The 18146-nt window shown below is 40.8% G+C and overlaps 1 protein-coding gene across 2 annotated transcripts; it reads left to right on the top strand.

Annotated features, from left to right (window-relative positions):
- The first annotated feature begins 2591 nt into the window (after positions 1 to 2591).
- kras (v-Ki-ras2 Kirsten rat sarcoma viral oncogene homolog) lies at positions 2592 to 17464 on the top strand. Of its 2 annotated transcripts, XM_049573611.1 has the most exons (6): positions 2592 to 2858; positions 5189 to 5306; positions 6477 to 6655; positions 7333 to 7492; positions 10290 to 10414; positions 16335 to 16498. In XM_049573611.1, exons 2-5 carry the CDS (start codon positions 5196 to 5198, stop codon positions 10407 to 10409), a joined length of 570 nt encoding a protein of 189 aa, XP_049429568.1. In that variant the 5' UTR covers positions 2592 to 2858; positions 5189 to 5195; the 3' UTR covers positions 10410 to 10414; positions 16335 to 16498. The 2 variants fall into 2 exon arrangements, with proteins under 2 accessions (XP_049429568.1, XP_049429569.1); XM_049573612.1 differs by lacking the exon at positions 10290 to 10414 and having other exon boundaries at positions 2593 to 2858; positions 16335 to 17464.
- Positions 17465 to 18146: the final 682 nt, after the last annotated feature.

The raw sequence follows: 18146 nt of genomic DNA, 5'->3' as shown, positions 1-18146 counted from the left end.
CAAATAGGCTATAAGCTCTAATTTACAGAAGGGTGTCTTAAATCAGTGAAATAATCCCTTTCATAACTACAGTTTTGATCTTAAGCAAATCATTCTCAAAACTATGCCATTAAATGTGCTTTTCAGGGCAGATATTCTAAACAGTAGGTAATCACAGGTCTAAACTAATAATGCTAATGATGTCTCTTTAGTGTCCCAGTAACCAATTCCTGTGGGCCACCATGCCTAAGATGAAAGGCAGCCATCATTACCGTTTTGCTGGGAGACCTTTAGTCACGGCATTCATGTGGATGCCACTTGACACCCTCCACCCACCCAAACACCTCTGCAGATCAAGTTTCGCTCCTTATGGCAGCAGCACTCTCTGATGGCAGTGGCCCCCAAGCAGGAAAATGCCCCATGCCACACTGCACAAACTGCACAGGAATGGTTCGAGGAACGTGACAAAAAGCTAAAGGCATCGACCTGGCCTCTAAATTCACCAGATCCAAATCTGATCGAGCATCCATGGGGCATGCTGGTACCTCAGAGGTACATGGTGGAGCCTCCCTGGATCAGACTTCTCTCTGACATGTCAAGGCATGGACACATGACCTCTGGAAGGTGTCATGTGGTGTCTGGCACCAGGGTGCTGGCTTCAGATCATTTGAGACCTGTCAGTTGTAAGGTGGGATACCAGCACTTCCCAAGATGGTCAATCAGATTGGGGTGTGGGAGATTTGGAGGCCAGGTTGATACCTTGAGCTTTTTGTCACTTTCCTCAGGCCATTCTTGAGCAGTTTTTGTGGTGTGGCATGGCACATTCTACTAGGGGGGCCACTGCCAACAGGGAATACCGCTGCTGTGAGGGGAGGTTACTTAGCCCACAGCGGTGTTACGGTGGGTGGAGGGCATGAAGTGGCATCCACATAAATGCCATGACCAAAGGTCTCCCAGCAGAACATTGCACTGAAACAAAATTATCAATGTTACTCACTTCACCCTCCACTGGTTTTAATGTTTTGGCTGATCGGTGTATATAAGTATTGTATCTACAATTAAACCTACAGAAGTTACAGGCCCATCAGTAGGGAGCCCCAGATTATCTCTACACTAAATTCACCTTTGCAAACTACAAGTCATGTTTGAGATATATATCTGTAGATCCATAGCGATATAAATATAGTTAATGATCTATGTAATGTGACTGTAGGTAGGAATTTATATTTGATCAAGTGTGACCTTTCTGCCAGTGAAGAATTTAGGAAGAATATTCTCATTATGACTGTGAAATTATTGATGCTTGAAGTGAAAAAATGGTATGGTACATTGTATTTCAAATACATTTACATCCTGATGGACAGTTAAATCTGTATCAATGCTTTCAACTATATTCTTATGTATTCAATGTTTTGCCCTGCATGTAACTACGACTAAATACAGCGGGGAAAATGCACAGTGCATTCTTTATGATGTAGATAAAAAAAGGCTAGAAATGGAAATACTGCTGAAAAATTCCAGTCTCAAAAAAATGGTACAATAATCACTAATCTTTGCAAACAATTGATGCTCATTCAACATCTTTGTCAAATACACTGTAGCCTAAAGTGTAAGCATCTTTATTTTAGGAACAGTAGCAAGCAATTGTGAAAAAAAAATGTCTTCACTTCATTTTTAAAATCCCAAACATAGTTGTGGTCTCAGTAGAGGCTCTGCAGCCTGGAGAACTGCCAGACAAGTAGTCAATAGTGACCTCTAGTGTGTCTGCTATATGAAGTATTAACAGTGGAGCCTGTCGTCTTTTGCATTTGATGCTTTTTTTAATACCTCTTGCATTTCCTGTACTTTTGCTACAGGCTATCAGATATAATTAAAAGTGTATGAGACTTATCAGATGGTTAATGCGTCTTTTAAAAGAGGCATTCCCTCAAATGAACCCTTGTGCTGAAATAATTATACATCTATCAAGTGTGTAAAAATAAAAAAAAAGGTGGATTAATAATGCTTTGCCGCCATTGTGCTTATTAGGGCTGATTTTTTTTTTTTGCTTTGAGTCTATTTTCTTACAATCCTTGCATGTCTTTATGCGCATTCAGTGCGCAGGAGGTAGCCTAGTGAGCACTTTGGAAAACTGACAAGGGATTGCCAAATCATTTCCTTGCCTGGGAATGACGTCCCTCCAGCACAATCCAGTTATATTTAGATCCTATATATAGTGGAGTCGCCCCCTAGGCTTTGTTGACTCTGCAGCAGGCAGTAGTGAGGGATCACGATACTGAAAGGAGACGTCCTGAGACGGACACCATGTGACCTATATAGTTACAAGATAGTTTGTGACCACTAAAGCATACATGTGAATTACCTTTCCCATGAGATGTAATGAGGAAAAATTAAACAGTGACGTTTGCATGTAAGCATACTCAAACTGTGGGTTACAAACAGAAGGAGTGATGGTTTATATAGGTGTGTAGTTTTAATTTAAACATGGCTACAATTTCAGTGGTGATTTAGATTGAAAGAGGAGAAAATAAAGTGTATTGTAGCCCACATTGCGACACACAGTCGAGAGCTATGCCCCAAACCGGTTGAAATCCCCAGCTATGCTTTCTGGGTAAAGTGCGCCCCGGTATCCGCCCATATTCGCTTAAAGGAGGCCAACCTGAGCAGCTAGGCCGGACGCTGGATCAAATGGAAAGTTCAATCGATTAATTTGCCCACTTTTCTCGCATGTTCCCGCTTGCTTCTCATACGAGGTAGACCGACTTACATGCGGGCGTTTCGGTGTGAAATAGGAAATGCAGAGATCGTGTGAAACGAGAGGATTATCAGCTTGACTTGTTTGGTCGCTACTTCGGACGCGGAACTCCACTCGCTAAAAGGTAAAACAAACCGATAACATTTATACATGTGTGTCGCTTTGGGGGTTTGTTGCAACAATGTGAAACATAATTTACCAGTCAGGTCACTGTGTCTGCTGTATAACCACTAAACAGTGTCATAACAGTGGAAATATTCATTTTCCTTGGTAGTGCAAACTACGCCCAATTGTTAACCTAACGTCTGGCCCTGCAATGCAGACCTTTGGGCTAGCCTGTCAATGGCGGCTTCAAAAGCTGCACCCTTCCCCTTTGAATGAATGATACAGGGTTTGTCCGGGCACACGGTGCAGACAATGCTACATTAATGAATTACTCCGTTTAAATCACCTTAGGCTAGCTTATGAAGGCTAGCTAGCTTACTTTTGAGGCAGTGGGCGAGCTCAAATGCTAAAGCTAGCTAGCAGCAGCAGCCTGGTTATTTAAACACAGTGCTCAGAGGGTTTCACACAACCAATCTGGCAACCCTGTGAGCACAGAGCAGTGGATTTAAGTCAAATTCCTCTCGACTTCTAAGCCTTTTGTAGGTGTTGTTGCCTACTTGAACACAATTTTAATTTCACTGAAAGGTCTGTTTTAACCTCGGCTAATTCATTTAGGTGGCAAACTGTTACAAAGTACTTTCCCACTAATGTATAGCTGCTGTATGAGGGTCCATTTCCACCAGTCCTCAGTGTTGGTGATCATCCTGGTGTCAGATTGGTGAAAAATGTAGTTGTCAATGGGTAAAATTTTATTGTCAGTGATGTAGCCTAGAAGATAGATGGTGTCAGCAACAACCATGACTGACACAGTCATATCATCAAGAAATCATTTTCTATTTAAATCCCACTGCATCATAACTTCACAATTTGATGCAACAAACTGCAATCCACACTATGAATATGTCAATGTGGTTTAACTGCACTACAGCACAAACAAGGATGGAAAAAACTTTTCTTATCATTGAACCATAAATAGGCTGCATCCCTCCATTACAACCCTGTTACACAAATGACTTTAGTTACCTACTTCATCTAGTCATTCAAATGCACTTTCACTGCATAATAATAAAATGCAAAGTGACAGTATTTTTACAGGCAAAGCAAGCAAAGTGTTGCTACAGTGCTCTGTAACCATGTTACTCGTCCTCTCTGTTTGCTAAAGATGAGATTGTTTCCTAATGGACACGACAGCCTCACTGTAATATGTGTAAATCACAGACGGCGTTGGGCGTAATATATAACATGCATGAAGCATTTTAAAGTGTTGAGAACACTAACCAGTGTCAGTAAAAGTATTCTTTTGTCGGCCAAATACCTATCAAACCACATTCTCGTTCTGTTTGTCTAGAAAAGGGAATGATATTCAGTGGAACTCCTCCCTGACTGCAGGCTGTGCAGAGCTGCGAGCAGTCTGTACTGTAACTTCTGAAAAGGCCAGCTGCCACTATTGATGGGTGCTGCTCCACAAAGCAGTCAGACAGCGGAGAGCCTCCCAGTTGCTTGTCAATTTTGGAGCCTTAATGCAATGTCATAGATTTCTGCCTGGGGTTAGTTTCTGTTGTGTGGCTGCTACTCAAAAAAATACCACTGAATGTGTTGCTGAGTTCAGACGTTTAATTACAGGATATTCATCTGAATTTGTTTTATTTCAGTACCTGATTATTTGTGATGTGAAGCCTATTTTTGTGTCACAGAGACTGTTTTAATATAATCAGTTTTCAAAAAGGGGCTAATCAGCATTTGATTTAATTTCCCAGGCTCATGATGATTTAATATGGCAACATTTCCTAAATTCAGCAGCAGTTTCTCTGTGTTTATATTCCCTCATTTGCACATAAACTCTCACTTAAACCATCGTATTATTTTTGTGTTGATTGTAGCTTCTTCTGCAAGCATCTTGATGAATACAAAAATGGGAATTTTCTAAATGACAAACAGAAAAACAGTGGTATGAAATCAAATTTTCCAGTGAATCAGCAGTGTAATTAAAAGAATAGTTTTTTTTTTTTTTTTAAAGACGTTTCTCACTGTAAGTGATGCTATTACATTAAAGGTCTGCCAATCTTGAGGATGCAGAGTTCCCAGTGAGCTGGCAGCTTGTCAGACAAAAATGAAGAGCAGCAAATGGAGCTAATTGTCAAAATAGTTTCAAGAGACAATTCAGTGCCTGAAAAAATTTTAACCATCCAAATCAGAATGTAACATCTTCAGTGAAGAAAGGTTAATGCATCTGATAAATGCACTTATAAATTCCTCCTCAAGGCTTAAACAGTGCCCCAGATGAATTAATGCTGTACCAGATGAATATCTGAAATATCTGAGTATAATGTGCTTTTTTTGGTCCTGCAGGTGAATCATGACAGAATATAAGCTGGTAGTGGTGGGAGCTGGTGGCGTTGGCAAGAGCGCACTTACCATCCAGCTCATCCAGAATCACTTTGTGGATGAATATGACCCCACCATTGAGGTAAAGACACTAAAGTGTGTGTGCATGCATGTACATGTATGTGTAAGCTTGTGTGTGCCCTCAAGTCCATGTCTGTATCCGTCAGTGGTTTTGTATGTATTTTGGTATGGCGGCAGAACGAGGAGAAACTCCTCTAAAAGAGTTGCAGCAGGTTTTTCTGGTTTAAGTCTTAAAAAGACACCAAACAGGTTTTTAATAACTTTCCATATATGTCTGCCTGCCTGCTGTCTCAGTGGGCCGACCTATGCTGAGTAAACACAGCCTCATTATGATTACAATCCATTATTGATGTGCTGCTGCAGGTTAGAGCTCCACTATGGATTATTTGAATACAAGATAACATCTGAAACAAAATCTGCCCACTGGATCAGACAGTAATTATTAGCGTTGGATCAGATTGAGTGTGGCCATCAGTGTGATGAAAAGCAGGCACACTTTGTGACGGTGGAAATTAGGACTTGAGATTTGCTGGAAAATGGAGTGACCTACTACAATTAGAGGAAGGCAACATTTGAAATGTTGTCCCGTGGCGTCTTTCAGCAAAATCACATCAATACAACCATGTGATGAGGCAATGTCAACAATTTAGTTTCAATCATTTAATCAGATTACATACTTTAATATCGTTATAGACCACACATACATTACTGCAGTTCACTATACTGAACACGAATACTTATATGGTATGTTTAAATATCTACATTTCTTATTATTATGGCTAGTTCATTAGAATAACAACTAATATTGGGGTGTCAGTGACTTGGTTGGTAGAACAAGCGCCCCATGTACAAGGCTGGTGCTGGGTTCGACTCCAGCCTGTGGCCCTTTGCTGCATGTCATTCTCTCTCTCTCTCGCTTTCTCTCTCTCTCTCTCTGTCTCTCTGTCTCTCTTGCTGTCCTATCCATTAAAGGCAAAATGCCCCAAATTTTTTTTAAAAAAAAACAAAAAGAATAACAACTAATATCACAGTAATCACATGATTTTAAAAAAAGTATGTCTGTTGAATCTTGGAAAATCATGCGTTGTCTCTATTATACCACAGATTTTAAAACACACATTAGTAATAAGAAAATTAATAATTCTTTAATATTTTTATTAAACTAGTATTTGAACACTCGGCCCACGTTATCCCAGAGTTTTGATCGCTCTCTGACCTCTTCCTCTTCCAGGACTCTTACAGAAAGCAGGTCGTGATCGACGGAGAGACGTGTCTGCTGGACATCCTGGACACTGCAGGTCAGGAGGAGTACAGCGCCATGAGAGATCAGTACATGAGGACAGGGGAGGGCTTCCTCTGTGTCTTTGCCATCAACAACACCAAGTCCTTCGAGGACATTCACCACTATAGGTGAGCAAAGAGACTGAAGGGCTGCAGTCTTTGGACGTAGTGTTTTGGCAGTATTTCAATTGCAGATCAAAGGGATAATATTTTGGGGCGTCCTAGTAGCCTGAGGGTGTAAGGTGCTAACCATGTGATCGCAATGTTCCTCATTCAGGCCCGCCTGGGAACATTTGTCGCACGTCATACCCCTTCTCTTTAACCCTTCATGTCTTATCTGCTGTCCACTGTCTGATCTTAACCAGGACTCCCTGGAAGAAGAGACTTTGTATCTCGATGGGACCTTCCGGGCTAAATAAAGGATAAATAAATAAATAATGAAGGCAAAACTGCTTAAAATATATATACATTTAAAAATGACAAGCTTTGATAGAGATTTTACATGTAATGGTTTGATTTTTGTATGTCCCTTGCCACATCACGTCTGTGCCCTGTTCATGGCTGGTGATCTTTTGATATGTGAAATTATATACTTTATAATATAATATATTTTGATGTCTATCTGCCAGGGTTGCAATATATTTATGTATGAATATCCTAATAGGCTGCAGCATTGAAGAAAAACCAATAATGGCCTTATTCTATTTACTCTAAGCAGAAAAAAGTTTTTTAACACCACTTTACATAACCGTAGGAGTATAACCTCATTGGGATTCAAATCAAATAAAATTTTTTTCATTGTCCAGAGAACAGATTAAACGGGTGAAGGACTCTGAGGACGTCCCCATGGTGTTGGTGGGGAACAAGTGTGACCTCCCGTCCCGGACAGTGGACACCAAGCAGGCTCAGGACTTAGCACGCAGCTACGGCATTCCCTTTATTGAGACCTCAGCCAAAACCAGACAGGTGAGAGTCCAGCGACAGATGGCCACGCCCGCAAGACTCAAAAAATTTAACTTTTCAGTCTGTCACTGAACTCCTAGAGTATTCCACTGCAGGTCTGCACAACATGTTGAAGGGTGAGAAGTTGCATGTGGTCTCAGGGTTATTGGCTTGATGGACACAGCAGTCCTGTAAATTTCACTTTGAAGTCAAATTGTGCCAGAGAGATTAAGCCAGTAGTAATTTTACAAGTGTCCTTGCACAGACTTGATAATCTTGGCACTTGGATCACAAGAAAAGTTAAAGTCTTGAGTCATGCGGTGCTGCTGATTTGTGTCACATCTAATGGTCTTTTTTATAGTGTTGCTTGGAAATGTCTTGGGCAATGCGCTGCGCATCGTTAAATCCTCTTTGGTTAATTGAATTTTTTTATTTATGGGTGATAATGTAATCATTGCATGCGACTTTGTCATGGATATATGAAATTATATCATCATTAGGGCCATCTGCAGAGGATCCATTATAAATAATCAGCAAATCAGTAAATGCGTGTCAAGGAGTCTGCATGAAAGGACAAACTGTTGGTAATTACTCAGGGGGGTTAATGATCCTGCTTACTGGTTCCTGTGACTGGGTGTTGGAAGATTTGCAGTGGCGCAGTCACATCAAATGGTGTGTGTTGTGAGCATGGCCTTAGGTGGCTGACTGGCTGACACAGTGATCTGTAAACACATCCTTTCCTGGTCTCTCGGACCTGGGGTGAATCACGGCTCCTTCTGGTGCAGGGGAAATTAATGACACAATGATTCATTTCTTACAGCTATGTTCACCTATTCCTACCTGAGTGTACCAATAATTTACTATCCACTCAGTGCTGCTGCTGCTGCTGCTGCTGTTGGACCGGCAACTGTCTCTTGCATTCAAAGCCACCTGGTTTTTGCTGAACCTCAGTGATTTCATCTTATTTCTCTGGGAAATCTCCCATTAAATGCACAATTAAAATATGCTCCTGATGCATGAGCTTCTCCTTTTTTAATTAGGCTAGACAATTAGTGATACTCCACCCTAATGTTTTTAGTGCCACCCACCCTTTTGGGGGCTTAAAAGATAGCTGTTTTAAAAGTCATTGTTTGTTTTTTAGTTCAGTTTGAATGGATTCCAGTGAGGAATTTTCAAGATGAAAACTTAATAAGAATCATCCTGTACATAATCCACCTCTTCACTGCAAGTGTGTGTACAGTGTGCTCCAAACAATTATTGTTTTGCCAAAATGCAGCTATATACACTGTCAGAGCCTTAATGAGCGCAAAAGCATGTTATGACAGAAAAAGCTGCAATAATTAGCTGCATTTTGGTAAAGTGATGATTGTTTGGAACGTATTAAGTGTTTTGTTTTTTCGAGGTTGTTTTGATAATTTTTTTCCTGCCATGGAAACCACTGGAATTTATCTAGCCACAGCAGTTTTTTATTGAGAGGAAGGAAACGGCAGACCTTTTTCAAGCATGCAGGAGGTGAGTGTACGAGCTTAAACAGATTGATTTAATGTAAATTGGCTGAACCAACATACATCACTATGACCCAAATTTAAAAAGTAACCTACGCCAGCAAGCTGCGCTGATGGTGTCACAGCGCTAAATCCAACCTGTATTACATTAGTAATAAGCTTGTACTATGTAACTATGCTTGTTAATAAACTGACTAATGGAGCCACAAGTGTCTTACAGGCTGTGAGCTGAGCTGTGGCAACATGAAGGAGATCAAATTTCAGTAGAGGCGTGAAGAGGAGGAGGAGGAGGAGGAGGAGGTGGAGCGGCGGCACATGCTGTGTTTGTTTACTAGAAAGTTTATGTGTTTTTTGGGGTGACACAACAAGACAAGGTTAGTCTATCAGGGAAACTTAAACTGTGCCAAAATGGCAACATTTTGGAGTTGAAGCCAACAAAAGACAAGTCCTAACTGACCATGAGCGATGCAGTGCGCCGCTTAAAGCTTCTGTCGGACGCACTGTTTCTTTTTCTTCCTGTTGCATGCTTTGAAAGCAAAGCAATGGACAAAGAACAGCTGATTAAGTCGGACACTCGTTAGTCTGAGTGGGCGGAAGTTCGCTGCACAGATCAGCCTCTCATTGGGCGGAACAAGCCACCTGCTGAAGTCCCGCCCTACCACCTCCGGTTGTGAAGCAGTTTTCAACCGTTTTCAACACGTCCTTTGCTAACTTTAGCGGTGTTTGATCTTGCAGGGGTGTAGCCATTTTTCTGCCATGGTTCGCATCCTGTAGGCGATATTTTTGTGGGCGTGTTACACCAAAACCCGTTTCCCCCCGGGAATATTTTTGCAAGCGCACTGTTGCTGTTCACCGCCCAGAACGATTGTGATTGGTTGAAAGAAATACAAGCAGCCGGGGCGTTTTTTTCTCCAATCTTAAAGTGAGAGTCGGCCCAGCCAGACCTTTCTTTTCTTGAGAAAGGTCTGGTGAGCGAGACTAGATACTTGTTTGCTGTTAGGACATGGTGTCATAATGTTCCACTCGGGAACAGCGGCTGAGTCACATGAGACACCTAGTGATAAAAATACTCCGGTCCGGTTTTTAATATCAAACCGGTTTGAAAGTTTTTACACCTGCCCAACCCTCATTCGGTATTCACAGGATAGAATTTGGGTGGAGTATCAGCCTATGTACATAAGGCAGTCCAGACATTGCAGATAGACCGACCTGAAAACATTGTCCTGCTTCTCTCCTTTGTATCTTTAAGCTGTAACCCATTCAGTATGTCCTCCTGTATTCCTAAACATTGAGGGAAGTTGTGTCTCATACTGCAGAGAGTGGAAGATGCCTTTTACACTCTGGTACGGGAGATCAGGCTGTACCGGCTCAATAAGCTCAGCAAGGAAGAAAAGACTCCGCGCTGTGTCAAGCTTAAAAAGTGTGTTGTGATGTGAAAGGGGTAAGTTTTTACAGCCGCGCGCCCACCAGCTCTGTGTGTGTGTGTGTGTGTGTGTGTGTGTGTGTGTGTGTGTGTGTGTGTGTGTGTGTGTTGGTGGGGACTGTGGACAAGGCAACGGGAGAGGACAGGTGACGAGATCTGGTGCTTTGTGGTTCTCAAAGCTAACCTGCTGGTTTCTACTGGGGCTGTGGTGGAGCTCTAACAGGAGGCTGAAAGAACTGATGATTTCTTCCCTTTTCAGTGTCTCTTTGTATCATGGCTGATTATTATCTGAGGCAGTTTTCACACTGGGTTAGTTTATTTCAGTTTCAACGCGAGTTTGATGCGAGTTCCTTCCACTAACCATGCTGGTCTGCTTTCACACTTTATACCTTTGTTCCAATCAGGGGGTATGTTGCGTAATTCTTTCCTCAAAGGTGCAGGCGCTTACCCTAGTTTCCACAAGGAAAGGATGATGGTGCACATTTAGATGTATGGAGGAAAAATGGGCTGATGTAGAGGCAGGCAGGTTCATGTGAGCTCGATTGAAGTAACTGAGCGGGCTGAAAATAACAAAATCAAACCCAAAAAACGTCTCTTCTACCACTACTGCTCTACCGAAGGAAAAACACGAACATTGCGTCTGTGCTCATACACAAGGGAGGTATTTTACATGCCCTCTTTATTTGTTAAATATCACCAGTGTAGTCCTGTAAGAAAGCGATTGCATTCTGACTGCACATTATTAGAGCCACAACAATTAGTTGATTAATTGATCAGTTGATCAACAGAAAATTACTTGGCAACCATTTTGATTAGAGATGTTGCAATACCATTTTTTTCCATCTTGATATCGATTCTGATACCAAAATCTTTGCATTGGCCTATAGCAAGTACTGATCTGCAACCATTGCATAGCTTAGGGCTGGGCAATATAAAGATCTTATCGTTATCGATATATGAGACTGTATATCATCTTAGATTTTGGATATTGTATTTAGTATATTTTCAATTTCTTTTAATGCTTGCCTAAACCCACCCTTGCCTTAACTCCGGAGTGGTGATTATTGATCAAAAATGTCATTGTGGTAATATTTTCTGAGGATATTTGTCATCCCCACACATCTTTGTCGCATTTGGTCAGAAATATTATGTTCGATTTTGTCTCACAGTCCTAGCATTGATTAAGTGCTTTTGAAGAGATGTAAAACTATCAAGATATATATTGTGTATCGAGATATAGCCTAAAATTATCGTGATATAATTTTCAGGGAATATCACCCAGACCTGTAACAGCTCATACTTCTCACCCGGTATGGATTGTTGTATGGCATAGCTGAGGTTGTGTGTTTCCCATTAATTGCTGTGCTGAGTTAAGTGTTTCCCATTAATTAACAAAACTATGGCGGCCCGCCATAGTTTCTAAATAAAAGATTTAGGCTGCCTAAGTATTCACTTCTCATGATATAAATAATATCTTGAACGCCGTAGCGTTTTGTGCTGATGTGCTCAGGCTGTCAGATCCAGCGCTCGACAGTGCGAGCATTTCACTCGACTAAAAATACATGTGTGCGAACTGTAAAAAAAATTTAGGGGCACGTGCACATGAAAAAAATCAGCCGAAGCAGCCTATATTTTTGTCAATAAAAAAATATGATAATCTAACCGCAAATGTTGGAGGAACTCCAGCCGCCTTCCCTCTTCTCTCACAATGAATATAAGTCCCACTGTCGGCTGGGTGGAAATAAGTCAAAGGGCTCTAGTTTCCCGGCGCAGCGCAGGGTGGCGAACCCCGCACAGAGCTAGTTTCGAGCAGCGCAACCCGAGGTGCGCTCAGTTTGGTAGTTCGGCAGACCGAGGTGCGCTGAGATGGGTGTGGTGGCGCAGCAGGGGGAGGTGTCAACAGATCCAGCTTGATGCAGTGACAGTTTCGTGCCAAAAGACTTCCCCGAAGGTGCGCTAAAAGCTCGCCATCTGAAACCAGGTCTACTGTCAGCGCAGGCGGAGCGCAGCCGGTGTAAGCTGAAGTTTGGCTGACCGGCGGACAGTGCGCACACGTCACCAAAACCTCACAGGCAGGTTTCCAGAATATCAGGCACATTAATAATGCAATAAATAGCCACAAAACCACTATTCAATGCAACTATCTGCAATCAGCACATAAATGTATCTTTATATCGACTATCCCGTCACATCTGATGTCAGATCAAAAGGGATTGGCACCGTTTGGCATGTTTGGCACGCGTAATGGAAACCCAACCTGATTTGATTAAACAGCTGCAAACTAATGAGTTCACATCCCTCTCAGCCAACCACAAACAGCCACAGCATCAGATAGGGAGTATATATTCAGGATCTGTCATCTTAGAAAAGTCAAAAGAAAAGAAACAGAGTGAGACTGCGAGAGAGAAAGAGAGAGAAACGCATCATTGATTTACAATTGTGACCTCCTCCCAGGCTACCTTTGCATCATCAGCCCGTGGACGTCTGCTCGCAGTTCCGTGTATTCGGACACTGCGAGCTTGGACCTCCCGGACCAAAACATTAGTTTCCTCCTGGGAGAAGTTTGGACGTCTGACGCTGCTGCTCTCTTCTGCCATGGCGAATTGAGTAAACTCTCATTACGCCTTTGTGCGGCACATTTAAGGACGAGGAGAGGGGCTCATTTGATTTGTGTGATGTGTGTAAAACCCACTCCACGCCTTCTCTCCTCCCTCTTTCCGACTTGCACAGGTAGGAGGGACGGAGATGGGACAGACGAGTAGCTGCGCCAGCGCGCACAGGACCTGGAGAATGTTTTAGGATAGTAATAACATTATATAAGATAATCATATTACAAAGATGATATAAGATAATAACATTAAAGACAAAATTAAATTGCAATACTTGTTCAGAACCTGATGATTTTACCTTTCTGTACATTTTGTATACAAATTCATTTCAATTTACAATGTTCAAAATTTTCTTCTTGGCGGGGGGGGTTAATGATGTCTCCCCCCATAGTTTCCCAAAATCCTGTGGGAAACACTGGTTAAACCCTTGGTAAAACATTAATAAATACATACAGAGAGTGGATGCCATAGAGCTTTCTTTTATCTGGTGTAGAATGTTCCCATGTTGCTGACATTTTGCTAGCGTTAGCATGTTTAACAGGAATTAGTTCTTCTTCATTGCTCTTAAACTGTAGTTGCCAGTGGCTGCACAGTGTAACTTGCTGTGCAGGCGACTGTATAGTGCTGCAGAGAAGAACAGATTTACTGGAAAAACTGCTGTTTTTTAAAATTATATGGTATCGTGTCCACGCAGATACCCGATCAAGCAATTTAGGCAGTATCTGGGGCACTACCAATACTGCTGTCGGTGTTGTAACAACTCTAATTCATTTAATTTTTTTCGTTGTTTTAGAAAAAAAAACAAAAAACGACAAACCTCTGCTGGTTTAATGTTTTTTAAATGTGAGAATTTTATATCCATACATTTTTTGTTCATTCAAGATGATAACCCCAATAGTTCTGAAGTTTTGTGCTAAACATTGGCCTGCCTTTTGAAGATATCACCCTGGGCATGTCGATGAGAACGACAGGAAGGCAATGCAAGCGCTCCGAAAAAAATAAATAAAATAGGAAATATTAAAAAGCCTGTATTTGTAGTGGCTAAATCATTTTAAGAGCCAACATGTTTCGACCACTGCAGGTCCTCATCAGGGCTTTCAAAACATACAACACAGGTATGGCTACACCTATAAGTGGCAGAGTGCATATAGTGCATTAAATCAATGAATCGAGAAACTTAATGGACAATAAAAATAAATGTTAGTTACAGCCCTACACGTAAGCTTAGAACCAATCAGACCACCTCCCTCAGGTTGACTTGGTGTGCGCTCGGAAAAAGTGTTCCTTTAATCAACTTTCCAGGCGATTTGTTCCAGGATTCGGACTAAACTACCAGTGTGAAAGCGTCTCAATCTGCTGAAATCAACATGAAGAAAGGGGTACGGGCTGGTGAGCCAATGTGCGTGATTAAGGGAGATTATGGCGAATCTGGGACCAAATCATGTGCTGAAATGTTTCCAAGGAGGCTGTGGTCCAAGAAACTGGCAGATATGTTGTGAACAAAAATTGTTTGTGTGTTTGTGGGTGAGTTTTTTTTTTTTCTTGCGGTCATAAATCCCTTAAATCTCTTCTTCTTTCCTTTCCTGCTGTCTCTGTCACAACCTGACATGACCTCAGGCTCTGTCCTCTGCTGCTGTTTGCAGAGTCATCATCACATTTATTGCGCTATACAAACTGTTCTGGTACTCATTCACTTTCCTCCGTGTGGCATCAACAGACACTAGCTGCATTTCCTAGGAGCCTTTTATTCACGAATAATCACAGTAAGAGCTCGGCAAGAACATAAAAGCCTCATTTTAACACTTCAGTCAGAATAAATTGGCCCGACTTAAATAAAAGCTGTTCACCTGAAGAAGTCGTGTCACTCTCTTTTGTTGCTGATGAGTTTTCTACCGTTTTCCCAAGTGTTGCATCTTTTCAGGGGAACAATCTCTGAATAGTTTTTATTTATTGGGTTTCTTGGAAGATAAGGCTCGCCTTCTGTTCAATAAAAGTTAGTGGATTATTTTAAAACAATTTTTCTTGCTTGAGCACAAGCCCGCAGCAGTAAACCAGCAGTGCCAAGCACTCGATGCAGGTTTTTTACAGTTGCCTGTATTGGCAGACTGCACACGGACTATTGCAAATGTAAACAGAACCGCTTGTTCTGTCATTTTATTTAGCGGCCATTTAAACACTGTGGGAGTTGTAAATTGGATTGATTACATTCGCAGGGAGAGAAATTGGCTCATGTAACTGCAGCTACTGTCAGTGTTGTTTTTTTAAGTGGGAACACTGCTGACGTTTATATACATGACTTTGCAGTTATGTTCGATCCGCACTTAATTCAGCTGCATCTCACACAGCCTAAAGTGGCCTGAGAGATGTACCTGCACTCTGATGTGTGTCACGCTGATGTACACTTGATAGAAACTGATGTGAAATTGATGTTGACACTATCAAGATGATTTTTGGGGGGATTTAAATTGAAATTTTTGGCCTTAAATTGGAAAAAAAATAAGAAAATTACTGCCATAGATGTAAAAATATGAAGAAAAATACTAAAGTTTCTTTGACAATGGAACAAATCAAGGGTACACATCAGTTTGATATTAAAGACTGGAGTGTTGATTGGAGTTTTAAGGAGTACTTAACCCACAAAATGAGTGTTACCTTGAATTTGTGAAGAAACTTTTTTTTTTGTTTTCCCTTGCATACCTCCATGGATAACATTGAATGTATTGATTTGTGGCCGTGTTTAACTGCAAAACTATATCAAAATATCCTTTTAAAACTTTTGCACAGCTCATACAGTATAATCTAAATCTCATTTATCCACTTCTATGCTCAGTACTTTACAAACATCGGAATTTTTTGCTAGAAAATGCAAAAATGTTTGGGCAAGTAGTGAGCACTCGACTGGATAAATGAGACAGATTATACTGCATGAGTTGTGAGAGTTTGGAAACCGATGTTTTGATATAGTTGTATTGTTAAATGTAGTGTCCAATAAATCACTATGTTTGCTGTTTTTCATGGAGCTATGCGAGAAAAACAAACTCTTCTTCACAAGCTCAAGATAACACGACTAACTGATTCACAAATGGTCATTTTGTGAGTGAAGTATTTCTTAAATCTGTCCAAATTATTTTTTTAATTGACTATAATTAACCTTGTAAAATCAGCAGACTTTAAATGTCACCTGAATCAAAACATTGTCAATCAAAATGTTTTCAGGCTGTATAATACTTGTTTAATTACTTTTTTTATGTTGACAATCATTGGTATTCTGGCATGAAAGTAATAACCTGTCACTTTAATAATGCATTCTTTTATTATCTTTCTTTCAGGGCGTTGACGATGCCTTTTACACATTAGTGCGAGAAATCCGGAAGCATAAGGAGAAGATGAGCAAGGAGGGCAAAAAGAAGAAAAAGAAGTCCAAGACAAAGTGTACACTTATGTGAATAATCACCCATTTTCAAGACAGACTTAAAAAAAAAAAAAAAAAGAACTATGTTGAACAGTTAAGGTAATACATTTTGTACATTACACTAAATTATTAGCCTCTTTCTCAATACCCACCATACGGAATACTAAACCTGACCCCGTTTTTTTTTTTTTCTGCCTTTTTGTTATTTGCTACTTGGACACCAATAAGCTTTATTTTCAGTTTAGTGCCAGTTGCCCACATGTGTTGGTCCAACAGCCTGTTTGATTTTATAGGACAATGATGCTGATTTCGGTAATTTTTATATAACCGCAAGAGCTGTGAGCTAATTACATCACCGCTCGTGTTTGACAAATTATTCATGGTCTACCTAAAGTTGTCCCTCCCTTTGCTTAAAAGGTTGCGACCTGCAACAGTTCTGTAACGCCCTTTTAAGTTTGGGATGCCAAAGAATGAATTTTCATCCCGATTCTCAAAAGAGATCTGAAGAAAGGACCAACATTCAGCCAGATGAGATCCAAATGTCCCAGCCACTGTGTAATTTCCCCATCGCTAATGACCTCTAGGTATGACTTAGTTATGTCACTGATATAAGTATGCATGCGAACTCCTACTCTTCTCCGAATGTTTTAACACCCTAATTAGCTATTAATTAATTTGCAATTTGTCAATGCTTTGTACTGTGTGGGGAGTGATTTCTTGCCTACATGAGATGTTTGTTTTTTTGTTTTTTTTTTCCCTTTATGCATGCATTGTGTCCTAGATGACATGGGTATTGCAAACTGCCTCTGGTTTGATACATTTAGCAGAGCTAACAACGAGGAACTCTGACCCCAGTGGACATCACACAGTCTTGTTTTCAGGTTCATATAAAGTAACCATTACTCCTTTTTTTCACGAGAGATATCAGCCATTTTAGCTTGATTAATGACAAATTAGAGATCAAGATTTTTACCTGTTTTGTGATGAGAAAACAAGACTAGCAGCCAGGTTCTGTGTCGGCCAGAGTCGTTTAATACTGCAGGGATTCATGCCTCGTCACAAGCTAATGGCAAACAGCTTGTCTGGCCTCAGTGGTCACATATTTCCTGCTATCCTTTACTCTTAAGGCTTGACTGCAGGATTGTTTTTGATTTATCCTGACAATAATCATTTCATTGCTACAGTTAAAGTTCTCCTGCCAGCATCCTCCCGATCGGGGCGTCATATTTAAACAGTACAAGGACTATTCATCGACTCATTATTCGATGTTTAACAGGTTTTAAATTTGAGGATTTGATGCTCCAGTAGCTGCTGGCCACAGAGGTGTCACGCCTTGCACATTTTCCTAAGCTGTTGACTCGTTCGCTTGTGACTGGCTAGAAAGCAGAATGCATCTTTTTAAGCAGCTTTCAGGAATATTTCTCTCGGTGTGGTGTCACAGAGGTTGTTAAAAATGTTGTCCAAATGGATCTCCAGATTCTTCCTTTAGCTGAGCTTTTGAAAGAGTTTTGGGATTAATTTCCTTAAGTGTTGAAATTGTTTGGTGGGGCTGCCTTTCAACAGAAATGATTGTCCAGCGAAGCAATTTGTCATTTTCTCTCACAAAGCGTATGTATCGTGGTGATGTAACTGGAACTGATGTTTGTAAATGAGGCAATAATTGCCATAAAATTGGTTTTTAGAGAAAATTGTCTGAATTTATTAAAAGAAAAAAAGTCCAAGTTTCTTT

Source organism: Epinephelus fuscoguttatus, linkage group LG4, assembly GCF_011397635.1.
Source record: "Epinephelus fuscoguttatus linkage group LG4, E.fuscoguttatus.final_Chr_v1".
In the NCBI taxonomy this organism is placed as follows: Eukaryota; Metazoa; Chordata; class Actinopteri; order Perciformes; family Serranidae; genus Epinephelus; species Epinephelus fuscoguttatus.
This window is presented reverse-complemented; position numbering and strand designations above follow the sequence as displayed.

What these genes read in the sequence shown, in the direction of transcription:
- kras (XM_049573611.1), top strand. Translation starts at nt 5,196, where the DNA reads ATGACAGAATATAAGCTGGTAGTGGTGGGAGCTGGTGGCGTTGGCAAG. An exon ending in AATATGACCCCACCATTGAG is followed by an intron (nt 5,307 to 6,476) that starts GTAAAGACACTA and finishes TTCCTCTTCCAG; the next exon opens with GACTCTTACAGAAAGCAGGT. An exon ending in CCTCAGCCAAAACCAGACAG is followed by an intron (nt 7,493 to 10,289) that starts GTGAGAGTCCAG and finishes CTCATACTGCAG; the next exon opens with AGAGTGGAAGATGCCTTTTA.